Source organism: Antechinus flavipes, chromosome 1, assembly GCF_016432865.1.
Source record: "Antechinus flavipes isolate AdamAnt ecotype Samford, QLD, Australia chromosome 1, AdamAnt_v2, whole genome shotgun sequence".
Classification (NCBI taxonomy): domain Eukaryota; kingdom Metazoa; phylum Chordata; class Mammalia; order Dasyuromorphia; family Dasyuridae; genus Antechinus; species Antechinus flavipes.
Genome location: NC_067398.1, coordinates 382,627,103 through 382,644,109, shown reverse-complemented (window position 1 = coordinate 382,644,109; position 17,007 = coordinate 382,627,103). Strand labels below are relative to the sequence as shown.

General features: G+C 34.6%; 1 protein-coding gene across 1 annotated transcript in view; it reads right to left on the bottom strand.

The window, feature by feature from the left end:
- Positions 1-16,183, bottom strand: part of SLC6A18 (solute carrier family 6 member 18) — a 58,791-nt gene extending 42,608 nt beyond the window's left edge. The window contains 1 exon segment of the mRNA XM_051969805.1: positions 15,971-16,183. Coding sequence (XP_051825765.1) covers positions 15,971-16,136 — 166 coding nt within the window. The 5' untranslated portion in view covers positions 16,137-16,183.
- Positions 16,184-17,007: the final 824 nt, after the last annotated feature.

The window sequence follows — 17,007 nt, the reverse complement described above, 5'->3', positions numbered from 1 at the left end:
TTGTAAACTATCTTTACATGTAAATGGAAAAAAATAAAATACTATTTTATAAAAAGAAATTTTTAATTTGGAAATTTTCAATATCCATGAAATCATAGGTCTGTCCCTAGCTTTGTCACATGTGAGAGAGGAACTAAAAATATATTCCTATATAAATCCATAGTTGAGGACTAGAGATAATAGGAACAAATTTAAGATCAACATAAGGAAGAACTTTGTAAATATTAAAACTGTCAAAAAATAAAATGGGTTGTTTTATGAGTTCTAATGATACTTTTTGCCATTGAAAGTGCTCAAGAAGAGGCTGGCTGGCTAATGTCTAGGAATGTTTCAGAGGAAATTTGGGTGACATTTGTGGCACCATGGGCATATGGTAATGTGATTCCCCTCCATATCTTATTCTTTCCCTTCCTTCCCAAGTTGATGCAGTCAAAAAATCATTCACTCAATTGGTCCAGAATATAATCACAAGATATACGTATTTAGGAAATTTCCCACAATCTCACCATAGTATGTGAATGTGTGCTTAATCAATGGGAGAGAATTATTGAGCTTAACAATTGGATGAAGGCAAATGATACCAAAAAATAGCTTGTTATTCATTGACAAAATTAGTTATACCCCTTGGGCCTGCATATAGAAACATTTTGCTAATATAGTAGTGAAGGATTTGATACTTGGTAATACTTTGTGGAAGCCTATCTCTGTGTGAGTAAGAAGAAAGGACTTCTCTCACTCCATGGGCCATGTCACTGCAATTATTGGACCAATAGGAGACAAACACACCCAAAATAGATACAAAGATATGATTACAGGTGCAAAGAGGCAGCCACCTGAGGGAGGAGGCAATTTTAAGCTTTGACCACTTTGTGGTGGATAGAAGTGTATATTAAAAACTTAAGAAAGAAGGGGCAGCTAGATGGTGCAGTGGATAGAGCCAGTTCTGAAGTCAGGAGGACCTGAGTTCAAATCTGGTCTCAGACACTTAATACTTCCTACCTCTGTGACCCTGGGAAAGTTACTTAATCCCAATTGCCTCAAAAAAAAAAAAAAAGACTCAAGAAATAAGACCTGATTGGCTAAGAAATAGACTAGTTGATCAGTGGAATAGATTAGGTTCACAGGACAAAATAGTCAATAACTATAGCAATCTAGTGTTTGACAAACGCAAAGATTCCAACTTTTGGGATAAGGATTCACTATTTGACAAAAACCGCTGGGAAAACAGGAAATTAGTATGGCAGAAACTAGGCATGGACCCACACTTAACAATGTACACCAAGATAAGATCAAAATGGGTTCATGATTTAGGCATAAAGAACGAGATTATAAATAAATTAGAAGAACATAGAATAGTTTACCTCTCAGACTTGTGGAGAAGAAAGAAATTTGTGATCAAAGAAGAACTAGAGACCATTACTGATCACAAAATAAAAAATTTTGATTATATCAAGTTAAAAAGCTTTTGTACAAACAAAACTAATGCAAATAAGACTAGAAGGCAAGCAATAAACTGGGAAAACATTTTTACAGTTAAAAGTTCTGATAAAGGCCTAATTTCCAAAATATATAGTGAACTGATTCTAATTTATAAGAAATCAAGCCATTCTCCAATTGATAAATGATCAAAGGATATGAACAGACAATTTTCAGATGATGAAATTGAAACTATTTCTACTCATATGAAAGGGTGTTCCAAATCACTATTGATCAGAGAAATGCAAATTAAGGCAACTCTGAGATACCCCTACACACCTGTCAGATTGGCTAGAATGACAGGAAAAGATAATGATAAATGTTGGAGGGGATGCGGGAAAACTGGGGCACTGATGCATTGTTGGTGGAGTTGTGAACAGATCCAACCATTCTGGAGAGTAATTTGGAACTATGCTCAAAAAGTTATCAAACTGTGCATACCTTTGATCCAGCAATGTTACTACTAGGTTTATATCCCAAAGACTTACTAAAGAAGGGAAAGGGACCCGTGTGTGCAAAAATGTTTGTGGCAGCCCTTTTTGTAGTAGCTAAAAACTGGAAACTGAATGGATGCCAATCAATTGGAGAATGGCTGAGTAAATTATGGTATATAAATGTTATGAAATATTATTGTTCTGTAAGAAATTACCAGCAGAATGAATATAGAAAGGCTTGGAGAGACTTACATGAACTGATGCTAAGTGAAATAGCAGAACCAGGTGATCATTATACACTTCAACAACAATACTGTATGAGGATGTATTCTGATAGAAGTGGATATTTTCAGCAATGAGAAGATCCAATTCAGTTCCAATTGATTGATGATCGACATAATCAGCCACACCCAGATAAAAAACACTGGGAAACTAATGTGGACTACTTGCATTTTTGATTTTCTTCCCAGGTTATTTTTACCTTTTGAATTTGATTTTTCTTGTGCAACAAGAGAATTGTAGAGATCTGTACACATATATTGTACTTAAAATATACTTTAACATATTTAACATGTATATGACTGCCTTCCATCTAGGGGAGGGGGTGGAGGGAGGATAGGGAAAACTTGGAACACCAGTAAGTGCAAGGGACAATGTTGAAAAAATTACCCATGCATATGTTCTGCCAACAAAGAGTTATAATAAAAGAATGTATTCTAAAGAAGAAGAAGAAGAAGAAGAAGAAGAAGAAGAAGAAGAAGAAGAAGAAGAAGAAGAAGAAGAAGAAGAGGAAGAGGAAGAGGAAGAGGAAGAGGAAGAGGAAGAGGAGGAGGAGGAGGAGGAGGAGGAGGAGGAGGAGGAGGAGGAGGAGGAAGAGACCTTGAAGTTCCATTGAGCTGCTCATTCACCAGAGAACTGGACCCAAGGTGAATAAGAAAAGGGATGTCCAGTTCCAGGAGTTCTAAATTGCTCCTTACCAGAATTTTATATTACATTGCCCCTCACTACTATTGTACTCTAAGTGGACCTAGGTTTAGGATGAGATGCTTTTGCATCATCCTTCTATACTATTTTAGTAAATGCTTCTTCTAAATGTTAATTATTTATGGATTGATTTTAATGGGTAGCACACTGGTAGTGGTTGACCCTATAATTATTCAATCAAAGAATAGGGAGTATAAATTGGAAAACAGCTCTAAGGGGAATATATATGTATGTAATATGTACATATGAATGCATATGTATTCAACATAGTTCTAGAGAGGCAATGTGCACAATAGATAGAAAATTGGCTTCAAAATCAGGAAAACCTAGGTACAAATTCCATTTCTGAAACATACTATCAGGCACACCTGATATATATATACTCAAGAAGACTTGAAATCAAATCCATCCTAAAGACACTTATTAGCTGTAATTTTTCAGTACCGCAGACAATTTTCTAGGACTACAAGTTACAAAAAAGGGTGTAATATAAATTAGTAAATATAAATTACTAATATAAATATATTAGTAGATAATATAAATTAGATATTATTTATCTGACTTTTTTAAAAAGTGAACTAATCTTAATCATATCTGCCACTTACAGAAAAATAAGCTTACTCTTCCTTAGTTTCTTTCTAATTTATCAATCTCCTTCCGAGTTTCAATTTTAATGTTAGCTCAGTTTTAATTCTCCTGCCATGAGTTTGGCTGACCATATGGTTAGGTTGGTGCTGATTTTTTTTTTGGAACTTATTCCCTCCTAGCCTAAATGGAGCTAGATGGTACCACAGTGCTATCAAGAAAACCTGAAGTCCAATCTAATCTTAAATATCTATTGGCTATGTGACCCTGAGCAAGGCAATTTATCTCTGTCTCAGTGTCCTCAGCTGTAAAATTTAGGAAATAACAGCATCTACCTCCAGATATATTTAGCATATTATACATGCATGTTCATATATATATATATATATATATACACATATATATATACATATATATGTTTATATACATACATATATGTGTGTGTGTGTGTGTAGTAGGTGCTTAATAAATGCTTTATCCATTCATTCTTGCCTTAAGATATAGATGTGAGAGTTTAAGGCCTGAAATAACTCTCACATCCATAACTGAGGACTCTTTTCTTCTTGCATTGCCCTTCCTTCACCTATAAATTTCATGTATCATCCCTAGTCCTGGCCCCTAAAGCTAACAAAAAAAAGTTCACGTTTGAAGTCCACTTATAGATGCTCCCTAAACATCATTTTCTTCAGGCTATTCACATCACCCTATTTCCTCCCTCTAAGCCTAACCTGGCTTGACTTCCAGTTCCCATCCCATTATGATATCCCTTCTCTGAAAAAACTTCAACTTGTCAAAATCCTTCTTAAATGGTCAGAACTGAATACAATATTTCTGGCAAAGTTGGACCAAATCAGAGAACAGTAGAAGTTTTGCTTCCCATATCCTGTTTTTGTTCAATTACTCTTTCTAGGAAGTCATTAAAGATATTGACTGCCATCATCAAATGTTGACTCATATTGTGTCTGAAATCTATTAAAATCCCCAGAGCTTTTTCATATCAACTGATGTCTAGTCATGTCTCTGCCATCATGTTCTTGTAAAATGGATTTTTTGGTGTGTGTTCAACGCCCAAACCTTGATTGCTTTATAACTTAGCCCAATCGCTAAGACTTCCCTAGAAACACATGCAATACAGGAAAACACAAATAGGAAAACCATCCAGAAATATATAACTTCTGTCTTAAAATCTGATTTATACGCACAGCTGTGACATGAGTCGATGATTCTGGCTTTTTCTGGCTTGTATCTACTTCCTTTCTATGCAACCTTAGAGTGGGAGAAAGCTTGGTACAGTCCTTAATTCAATTTTTTTATGAGTCCACAATGTGCCAGCAGGGTGCTGGATAGGATGCAACAATGAAAAAAAAATGGAGCAGTTCTTGTCTTGAGGATCTTATATTTTATTGAGTGGATCTAACATATATACACAGAAATAAACACAAGGCCATTTCAGGACGAAAGAAAGAATACTAATAATGGAGAGGATTGGGATGGGATTGGGGGAAATTGAGTAGCAAGTGACACCTGAATTGAATCTTAATCTTAGGATATTAATGATTCTAAGAGAGAGGAGTGAATTCCAGACTGCCTGGACAGAGTTGTTAGTTGTATCTAACTCTTCATCATTTTATATAGGGATTTTCTTGATAAAGATACTAGTTTGTCATTCTTTGTCCAATGAATTAAGGCAAACAGAGATTAAAGGATTTGCCTTGTGTCTCAGGCTGGATTTGCATTTAGGTCTCCAGATGCTCTATGCATTGAGCCACCTAGTTGCCTCCATAGAGTAATGGATAATTAATGGACTATCTAATTTGAGGAATGCAAGTAGGACAGTTTGCCTGACTGTTGTTCCATTGTGTACAAGTCTTTATGACCTCATTTGGAGTTTTCTTGATAAATATATTGGCTTGGTTTGCCATTTACTCCTCCAGCTCATTTTACAGGTAAGGAAACTAAGGCAAACAGGATTAAGTGACTTGCCTGGAGTCATATAACTAGAAAGTGTCCCAGGTTTGAACTCCAGAAGATAAGTCTTTCTGACTCCAGACACTGAGCTCTGAGTAATAATGGTCCCATCTAGCTGCCCCAAACACAGGGGAGTAATATGAAATAAAGAAAGGAGAAATCAGAAATAATTCTTGAAAAGGTTGGTGGGAATCTGATTGGGGAGAATTATAAATGCCAGGCTTAGGAAGTTGTACTTTATACTAGAGGTAATAGGGATCCACTGAAGATATTGAGCCAAGGAGCAGCATGGTCAGATATCAAGTACATTGGAGAAGAAAGCAGGTATGTGATTATTATATAGTCCAGGTGAGAGATGATAGGGATTTGAAGGAGGTTCCCATCCATGTGAGCAGAGATTAAAGGATATATTTGAGAGATGCTGTAGGAGACTTAAAAAATAAGCAAATCTGATAACAGCTGGAGTAAAAGGGCAAAAAGACAGAAGAGTGAAGGACAAATCTGAAGTTGTAAATTTGAATTACTAGATGGATGGTGATGCATTCAATATAAATAGGAATGTTCAGAGGAGGGGTAAGGGGTTTTTTTTGGAGAGAAGGGTTAGATGAGTTTCATTTTGGACATACTGGTGCTGATTAGATAGCCAGGAGGATATATTAAGCAGAAGGTTGATGATATGGTACTACATAGAATTGGATATATAAATTTGGTAGTCATCTATGTGGATATGATCATTGAATTTATGATGGAAATTTGAGGTCATCCAATTCTTTTTTTTTCAGCAATAATTTTTTAAAATATTTTCTTTTTCTCCAGTTGCCATGTAAAGACAATTTTCTCTCTCTTTTTTAAATTAAAGCTTTTTATTTTCAAAACATATGCTTGGATAATTTTTCAGCATTTACCTTTGCAAAACCTTATGTTCCAAATTTTTCCCTCCTTCCTCCCACTCCCTCCCCTAGATGTCAAGTAATCCAATACATGTTAAACATGTTAAAATATATGTTAAATCCAACATATGTATATATATTTATACAATTATCATGCCGTACAAGAAAAATCAGATGAAAAAGATGAAAAGAAAACAAAATGCAAGCAAATAACAACAAAAAGAATGAAAATCATTTGTTGTGATCCACACTCTTACAGTTCCTACAATCCTCACTCTGGATGTAGATGGCTCTCTTCATCACAAGATCATTGGAACTGTCCTCAATCATCTCATTATTGAAAAGAATCACATGTAAAGACAATTATTAATATTCATTTTTTAAAATTTTGAGTCCTGAATTTTCTCTCTCCCTCATTTACTTCCCCCTTCCCTGAAAGAGTAAGCAACTGGATAAGAATTATACATGTTCGTTAAGCATATTATATATATATGAACATATACAAAACATATTAGCACATTGTACTGTGAAAAAAATAGACTCAAAATGGGGAAAATATTTTTAAAAATACCGAAAGTGAAAAATAGTAAGCTTCAATCTGCACTCAGATTCTATCAGTTTTTCCTCTGGAGATGGAGTCCTTTGAAGTTATCTTGTAATCCAATTATTCTAGACAGCAATTTGGAACTGGACCTCAAAAGCTATTTAATTGTGCATACCCTTTAAGCTAGGATGGTGGAGGTGGCACAGTGCATAGAGTGCTGGACCTGAAGACAGGGAGATTTCATTTTCCTGACTTCAAATCTGGATTTAGACACTCATCAGCTGTGTTCCCTGGGCAAGTTATTTAATCCTATTTGTCTCAGTTTCCTCACCTGTAAAATGAACTGGAGAAGGAAATAGTAAACCATTCAAATAGTTTTACCAATAAAACCTCAAAATGGAGTCATAAAATTGAACATAACTGAAATCACTAAATAACAACAAAAATTCTTTGAAGTCAGAATGCTAGATAATCTAGCATCCTCAAAAAGAATTAAAACAAAAAAAGGAAAATAACACATATTTGCAATAACATTTGTAGTAAATAAGTCAACAAGCATTTATAAAGTACCTATTCTATGCAACATATTGTATTAAGAACTTCAAATACAAAGAAAGGCAAAAAAAAATCCTACCCCTACTTTTAAGCTCATTCTTTAATAGCATCCTTTTTAGTAGTGACAGCTGAGGAGAGTTTTCATTTATTGGAACAGTTAAACATGGTAAATGGATGTGACAGAATACTATTGTGCTATAAGAATGTAGGGGAAATTTTCAGAGAAACTTGGAATATTTGTATGAATTGAATCAAAAGTTAAGTGATCAGAACTAGAATAACAATTTAAATGATAGTACAATATTGTAGGGACAAATAACTATGAAATACTTAGACATTTTGATCTATACAATGACTAACCATGATTCTAGAGAACTCATGATGAAATATGATTCTCAGGAACTCAGAGTGTAGATAGCTATCTGACCAGATGTATGTATGGTATGTACAAAATAACATCTATTTAAAAATGGCCAGTGTAAGTCTTTATATTGCTTAATTATAAATGTTTATAATAGATTTTATTTTTCTTGCTTTCTCAGTTGGGGGGGAAGGAGAATGGGAGAGATAAAATGAAGACTTAAAAATTAAATCAATTTTTTAAAAAATCATTGAACATATGGCGACTGATGAAATCACTGAGAGAGGGTAAAGAAAAAAGAGAAAAGGAACTAAGACACACCTGGGGTGATCTACTGCATAGTACCCACACTGCACAGATGGGAGATGGATAATGATTCACCAAAAGGTCCTGAACAGTATTCAGACAAGTAAAAGAAGAAAAACAAACAGGGAAGAGTATTATCTTAGAAGCCAAGGGAAGAGAGACTATCTTTAAAAAGGGGAAGTGTCAACAATATCAAAAATTATATAGAAGTAAAGTAGAGCAGTAACTGGCCATCTTCCTTTTCCAATTTTACATTTGCCATATATATATGTATATATGTATATATATGTTCCTTTTGTATAGTTCATTGATAGGATTCATTTGTTCCGTTTAACTACCATTTGTTGCTATTGTTCAGTTTCTTCAATCATGTCTGACTCTTTGTGGCCCGTTTGGAATTTTCTTTGCAGAGATATTGAAGTGGTTTGCCATTTCCTCCTTTAATTTGTTTTACAGATGAGGAAACTGAGGCAAATAGGGTTGAGTGATTTTCCCAGTTTCACACAGCTGGTAAGTATATAAGTCCATATTTGAACTCAGGAAGATATGAATTCCTGAATTCAGTTACAGTATTCTATCTACCTACTGTGCCACTTAATTGTTGCAACCATCATACATCACTCTATGACCCTTAAATTATCTGAAATTTTTAATTCAGATTATCTCACATGAAGACTACATAGAGCAAGACTAAAATAATATTAATATCAACAATGGGTTTTAATTTCAAAGAGCAGTTTTGTATGCTGAAAACTTTAGATCATTTTTTTTTCTAAATAAAGCCCATACTATTCTCTTTTTTAGTGAATTCTGGACCTAGCTTACAACTAGCTTTATTACTTGTCCAAGATATTGATACTGATGGACTATAGAACCAAATGCATCGTCATTTGGGCAAGATGCATGGTTCTTGTTGAATGGATGCTCATCAATTGGAGAATGGCTTAACAAATTATGGTATATGAATGTAATGGAATATTATTATTCTATAAGAAATGAACAGACTGATTTCAGAAAAGCCTAGAAAGACTTATATGTACTAATACTGAATGAAGTGAGCATAATCTGGAGAACATTATACACAGTAAAAGCAGGATTATGTGATGATCTACTATGGTAGATCTAGTTCTTCTCAGAAATGTGATGATCCATGACAGTTCCAATGGACTTGCAATGGAAAATGCTATTTACACCCAGAGAGACAACTGTAGGGACCGAATGTGGATTAAAATATAGTATTTTCCAGAAGAAGAAGGAGGAGGAGGAGGAAGAAGAGGAGGAGGAGGAAGGAGGAGGAGGAGAAGGAGGAGGAGGAGGAGGAGGAGGAGGAGGAGAGGAGGAGGAGGAGGAGAAGGAGGAGAAGAAGAAGAAGGAGAAGGAGAAGGAGAAGGAGAAGGAGAAGAAGGAGAAGAAGGAGAAGAAGGAGAAGAAGGAGAAGAAGGAGAAGAAGGAGAAGGAGAAGGAGAAGGAGAAGGAGAAGAAGGAGGAGAAGAAGAAGTAAGGTAGAATAAGGACTGAAAAAGGTCATTTGAGTTTACACTTCAAAAATGATTCATAACCTTGGAGAGAACATATTCAGTCAAGTGGTAAAGTGAGTAGTCAGATTATAAGAGCTAAGAAACAAGGGGGCAGTGAAAAAATGGAGGCAATGAGTGCAAATGACTCTAAAAGTCTGGCTATGCAAGGGAGGATAGATGTGAAATATACAGTTGATAATATAAAGAAATATTAAGGAAAAGTGAAAGGTTTTGTTTTTATTTTTTAAGGATTTACTATTTGTAAATAGTATTGAAGGACATAGTAGATAAGATAGTAAAGATATAGAATGATAAAGAAGTCAAATTACTAGAGAAGACATTAGGGTTAACATTAAGGGGGCAAATAAAGTGATTGACCTAAGCAATTAAAAAAGCCACCTCTACAAAAATATTTGTAGCAGCTTTTTTATGGTGCCTAAAAACTGGAGGGATGTCCATCAATTTGGGAATGGCTAAACAAACTGAGGCAAAATACTATAATGGGATATTATTGTGCTATAAGAAATGACAAGCAGGATGATTTCAGAAAAAACTGAAAGAAATTACATGAACTGATAAATAGTAAAGGTAACAGTACCAAGAAAACATAAAATTTCTCTTTAAAAAATTGTTAATGATTTAACTATTATCAACAATACAATTATCAACAATACAACAAGACAATTTCAAAGGACTAAAGGTGAGGCATACTATCTACTTCCAAAGAAAGAACTGATATTGATTAAATACAGACTGAAGCATGCTGTTTTTTACTTTCTCTTTTTTCTTTTATTTCTTTGTGTATACAATTACTTTTATGGAAATAGTTTACATAACTTCACATGTATAACCTATATCTGATTATTTACTGTCTCACAGAGGAGAAAAGGGAGGATTAGAATTTAAACTCAAAATTTTAAATTAAAAGGTTGAAATACTGTTGGGGGAAAGAGCTGCCTCTTTCTTAGAGACTAGGCAAAGGAGTCAATAATAAGAAAAAAAGGTGAAGGATTTTGAGGTTTAGTGGAATGAAGATGGATGGCTGTAGGTTGTTTTTTTTTTTTTTTTTTTTTTTTTTTTTAACAAAATAGATGAGTTCCTTTAATGAGAGGGTGGTGGGAGGAGTTAGGACCCATCTTCTCACCCTTCAAATTGGTTGTTCCCATATCCTTAATGTCATGCCCTATTTCAGAGACCACTGACAGAGAGTACAGCAGTAAGAGCAATGAAGTCAGAATGGAGTTATCTAGACCAAGGGAAAAAGCTTCAAAGGAGATGATCAGAATATGATGCCATTAATGGATTTCTGTATACACAGAACCTTAATACGTATATAACTTAATGGTAACTGAAAAAGTTATTGACTCTACTTAGAAAACATTTGGGAATTCCAACTGGTAAATTTTGAGTGACAGATTGTGCATTTGAGACATTTACTAAAATTCTATCTCTGCCCATATTTGGCCAATTTCTTCTGAATTCAGGGAAAACTTGGGGCATATTTGGAGCAGTTCTCAAAAATGGCAGAGCATTGTCCCAAAGACAATCCTAAGTGCATTCCCTTCTGAAGGTAAGTTGTGAGAAATCATGAATATTTATGTTTTCAGGATATAACTGCCTGGCAGAGTGATTCAATAGAAATAGAAATGAAATTCAGAGCTGAACTTGAGGTCATAAGACTTGAGTTGATTCTCCATTCTTTTGCTTGCTAGCTATATAAATTTCTGAATCTCATTTTTCTCTTCTGTAAAATCAAGGGATTGGAATAGTTAGTGAAAAAATTCCTTTCAGCTCTAAGCCCATGTTCCTATGATTTTCCATTTTCTGTAAGATAAAAGAAATTCTATTCTTTAGTCAATGTTTATTTCTTCAAATGCTTGTACAGGGGTGGAGAATTCTATTTCCAATTAAGGAAATTAAGATATATGCTATACTTGGGGAATTTAAGTTCTTTGAGATCAGGATCTGTTTCAGTTTAAGCTTTGTATCCCTATCTCTTATCAGAGTATCAAGTACATAATAAGAATTAAATTAATTTTGAGTTGACCTTTTAAGAGAGGATCCTGAGTCAGAACTTTTTTGAGCATAGGGTTGTTAGGGTTATTGTTTGTCCTTCATTCAGGAAGGTGATGTCATGATGAATAAGTAAATTGGATTAAGTGAGGGAGGGCTATGCAAAGTCATCAGCATCATTTTCTCCTATAGAGCTATCAGGGTCCACTTGAGAAGAGATGGAGAATTAATAGAAAAGAAGAGGAAACATGATTATAAGTCTCCTTTTAGACACACATATATGAGAGAGAAGAAAGAAAAAAAAACTATTAGTGTATACTTCTTAAATATAAAGGGTTCAAATATATATTTATGAACCTGATCAAAAATTGCTGCAAGTTTTCTAAATGGAAGTTTTGTCTACTAAAAAAATAATGGAAAAGAACATTTATTCTTAGAAAATTGCTTAAAGTGATGGGATTCACATGACTTGTCAAGAGTCACATAAACATTATATATAGGTCAGAGACAGGATTTCAACTAGTGCCTCTTACTCCACTATTACTATACTCTACTATGCAACTTCTTTCTCTGTAGATATATGTAAATAGATTTCTATGGTTGGATGTTGTTCTTCATTCTTGAAGAGGACCAAAATGACATCACTATGTAAGAGTCAAGGTACAGTGTGTGCAACTATAGCTGATCACACTACTATGTTTAATGAGGAGATAGCTAAGTAACTCCAGTATGTAACAAAACGGTTAAACTGTTGCTTTAGATACAAAAAAAAAAAAAAAAAAAAAAAAACCTAAGTCACAAAAGATCCTTTTGCCTCTGGTCTCCAGTTATAACTCTAATTAGTGATTAATGATGAATGGTGTTGTTCAATGGGTGTCCCAGGGACATTAACTATGGTTATTCTTAAAAGCTTCAATGAATATACTATAAATCATATTTTTTCAGGGATATCTAACATAGATAGAGATGGTAGATGCAACAACTCTCAAAGTTTTTCAGTAGGCTTATTGGAACCTTCAAGTCCTATAGGCCCACATAATTCTCAAAGATGGAACCACTGGGCAGACTATTGAAAATACTTTTTTTCATATGCTCATTTACATAGTAACATATATATATATATATGTATGCATATATATATTTTAATAACTTTTTATTGATAGAACCCATGCCAGGGTAATTTTTTACAGCATTATCCCTTGCACTCACTTCTGTTCCGACTTTTCCCCTGCCTCCCTTCACCCCCTCCCCCAGATGGCAAGCAGTCCTTTACATGTTGAATAGGTTACAGTATATCCTAGATACAATGTATGTGTGCAGAACCAAACAGTTCTCTTGTCGCACAGGGAGAATTGAATTCAGAAGGTATAAATAACCCAGGAAGAAAAACAAAAATGCAAGCAGTTTATATTCATTTCCCAGTGTTCTTTCTTTGGGTGTACCTGCTTCTGTCCATCTTTGATCAACTGAAACTGAATTAGCTCTTTTTATTGAAGAAATCCACTTCCATCAGAATACATCCTCAAACAGTATCATTGTTGAGGTATATAATGATCTCCTGGTTCTGCTCATTTCACTTAGCATCAGTCCATGTAAGTCTCTCCAAGACTCTCTGTATTCATCCTGCTGGTCATTCCTTACAGAACAATAATATTCCATAACATTCATATACCACAATTTACTCAACCATTCTCCAAATGATGGGCATCCATTCATTTTCCAGCTTCTAGCCACTACAAACAGGGCTGCCACAAAAATTTTGGCACATACAGATCCTTTTCCCTTCTTTAGTATCTCTTTGGGGTATAAGCCCAGTAGAAACACTGTTGGATCAAAGGGTATGCACAGTTTGATAACTTTTTGAGCATAGTTCCAAATTGCTCTCCAGAATGGCTGGATGTGTTCACAATTCCACCAACAATGTATCAGTGTCCCTGTTTTCCCACATCCCCTCCAACATTCTGCATTATCTTTCCCTGTCACTCTAGCCAATCTGACAGGTGGTAACATATATTTTTAAAGTGCTTTTTAAGGGGAAACAAAGAAACTGATGGGAGAGGGAAAACTACTTAACATAAATAGCTGCTTGGGGCTATCCAAAAAAAACTGGCTTTCCTGAGGAGGCTTTCAAAATGTCTAATAAGATATCCTCCGACAGACTGATGCAAGGTACTATAGATGAAAAAACTATTTAACACCAGTAACGAGGACAAATCTCATCACCTCATCCAGTTTCAGTTTCTTTAAATTTAAAATGAGGGGGCTGGATCATTTAAAATGAGGCATACCTTCTAGCTCTCATTTCTTTTTTCCATTTCTTCTTTTTTTGTTATTATTTGTTATTTTTTATTTTATTTTTTTCCAATTTTTTTTATTTTTCCAAATACATCTAAAAATAATTTTCTACATTCACCTTTGCAAAACCTTATGTTCCAAATTTTTCTCCCTCTTCCTTCCTAGTGTTCCAAATTCTTTTCTCTCCCATCCTCCTCCCTGCTCCCCAAGAAATCAAACAATCCAATAAAGGTTAAACATGTGCAATTCTTCTCAACATATTTCTATATTCATCAGGTTGTGCAAGAAAAATCATATCAAAAGTGAAAAAAATATGCTAACGCTCATTCTTATGATCTTTTTCATGGATACCAATCTAGAAGAGCCAAACCTACTTGTTAGTCAATTCTCTAATGAAGTCATCCAAAAAGGAGGCTTAAGTAAGAAAAAGGAGATGTTAATCTAGAAGTCCACAGAGACCTGGTCTCCCAAGAATCTATGGGTAGATTTCAAGAAGTCTGTGTCTCAATGGAAAATTAGGTCACATCTTTATTTTCACTAACTTCTAACAGGAGTGCTCACCATCATCTCTACGAACAAATTTTAAATCTTTCTTTGGTAATTTAAAGCTTTTCATGATCTCCCCCACCTCACCCCTTTGTGGCCTTGTATCTTCTTACACTTTACTCTGCGATCTGGAGATGTTTTCCTTGATGATCCTTGCACAGGATCATCATTACACAAGATGCTTCATCTCTAGATTGAGCATTTTCACTGGGTCTCCCACTCCTGAAATGTTCTCCCTCATCTCTGCTTCCTGGCTTCCCTTTCTTCAAGTCTCAGCTAAAACCCCAACTTCTATGAGTTTTTCCTTCTAAAGCAAGATTACTTCTGCCCCATTATGAGCACTGGGGAAGGACGTTTGTGTTTTTATTAAACTACAAAAGAAACTAAAAAAACCTGATGCAAAATTGGCCTGAAACCTTAGGAAAGAGTCTTTTCAAGAGAAGAATTCATTGTATTAGAATGTGTTCTAAACCAATCTGGGAAATAAAACCAGAGTTAGACAAAATAGTAATTGACAACTTTTAAGAATTAGTGAGAAATATACCATATTTGAAATTTATCTCTTAAACCTTGCTCTCTATGTGTGTGATGTACAAATACAAAGTTCTTTGATGTTATTTATTTTGTCATTTTACTAAAAAATAGTATTTTTCAAAACAAGGTATTGATATAAAGTATGATTATGAATCTAGTGAGATAAAATAGAGTCACCATAGAAATTTTAGACGAAGCACAAATTTGATTTACTGGATCATGGAGTCCCTAAGGATTTACCATGGCACCTTTCCTAATTTAAGACAAAATAATTAAAGAAAACTAAATTGCTTCATGAGCACTCAACTTAAAACCCTATAGTAAGGATAGTGGACACCATAATTCACCATTTCACCATTTTCTGAAAAGCATCCCAGTGACCAAGCTATCAAATCATACCATTAAAAATAATAGCCTACATCTATCTCGTGTTTTAAGATTTACAAAATACCTTACTTTTATCTCATTTGGTTTTCACAAAAATCCTCTGAAGTAGATGCTATTATTATCCTCATTTAGAAAACTGAAGCAAAAAAATAAATTAAGTAACTTGTCCAGGGGCACAGAGCTAGTAAGTGTCTTAGATTGGATTTTAAACTCAGAGGTTTCTGACTCCAAATCTACCCTATCCTCTCTACCATCTAGCTGAACCCATTTCTAAAATTTGCTTAGAAAACAGTTCTGTTCTGATGTTTCTTATTATTTCAGGAAGTAATTTCCAAAGAATCCAAAAATTTTAAGACATCTACCTTTTTAAAGCAATTTAGAAAGTAAAATATATCAATACAGTTAGAGAGAATTTTTTTTGTAAAATCAATCTTCTAACAACAAGCTCCCAATAACTTATAATGTTCCTACACTTAGAAAATTGTTATTGGTCCATCATCCACAAATAATGAGGTATACATCATGAAATTCAGTCACAATGTGAAAAACCTACAATGGAAGCAATATATACTCACCTCCTCCATAAGTCTGACACAAATAAGGGAATCTCCATATATTTCCCAGCCCTACAGCAAATCCAATACAGCTTAACATGTACTGGAATTTGTTGTCCCATTTAGGTCGTTCATCATCTTTAGAATCCCCTGGAAGTGTATCTACTGCTAAAATACTGGACATCATTATTGATGCTGAGGATGTTGTCTCTGTGAGACTGCTTTTGCATTGAATTATTCTGACTGAAGGGGAGATAGAGCTATTTACCCAGGACCACCTTGTCTGAAAAAAACAAATGGGACAGCAGATCGTAGACTGAAGTGACTACCAAATGCACTCTCTGTTGAATTTCATGGTTTTTAAAAAATAGAATGCAGTTAATTGGTAACTTATAGCTAAATTCTTGTTTTAATTTCAGAAGGACCTTTCTGACCTCTGTTTCAAGCACGTTCACCTAGGTTCTGTGTCCTATGTACAATATAAACAGACTTAAGCTAACCATAAATAGGATGAGAACCCTTTCTCACAAATGTTGAATCTTCTGAATAGAAGCTATCTCAAGATATCCAAGATGAATGGGTTAATTAATGAATAAATGGAAAAGCATTTGATAAGCACTAACTATATCCGAGCACTGTGCTAAGTGCTGGACATACAAATATAAAAGTGAGACAGTCCTTTCCTTCAAGCATCTAACACTCTAATAAAGGGAGACAACACATATAGATGAGAGGTAATTAAGAAGAGAGAAGGGGAGAGATGATTTAAGGAGTCACAAATGAGGTAAATAGAACTATAAGGGAATTGATTCTCATGCTCTTTTGAGAAGTGTACAAATACAATGCAATTATGACCCTATAACTAGAAAGTTTATTCTAGGGATGTCAGGGTAGTAAGATGTTTGGCAAAGTCCATTGGTCCCTTTAGGGGGTATATTGAGCCAGGCAGATGACCAAAAAAAATTTCCTAGGGCGAAATATGTAAATGGCTGGGGTTGGTTATATACAGCAGGTTAAGTAATATACTTACCAATTAATACAATGCAGACTCCAGAGCA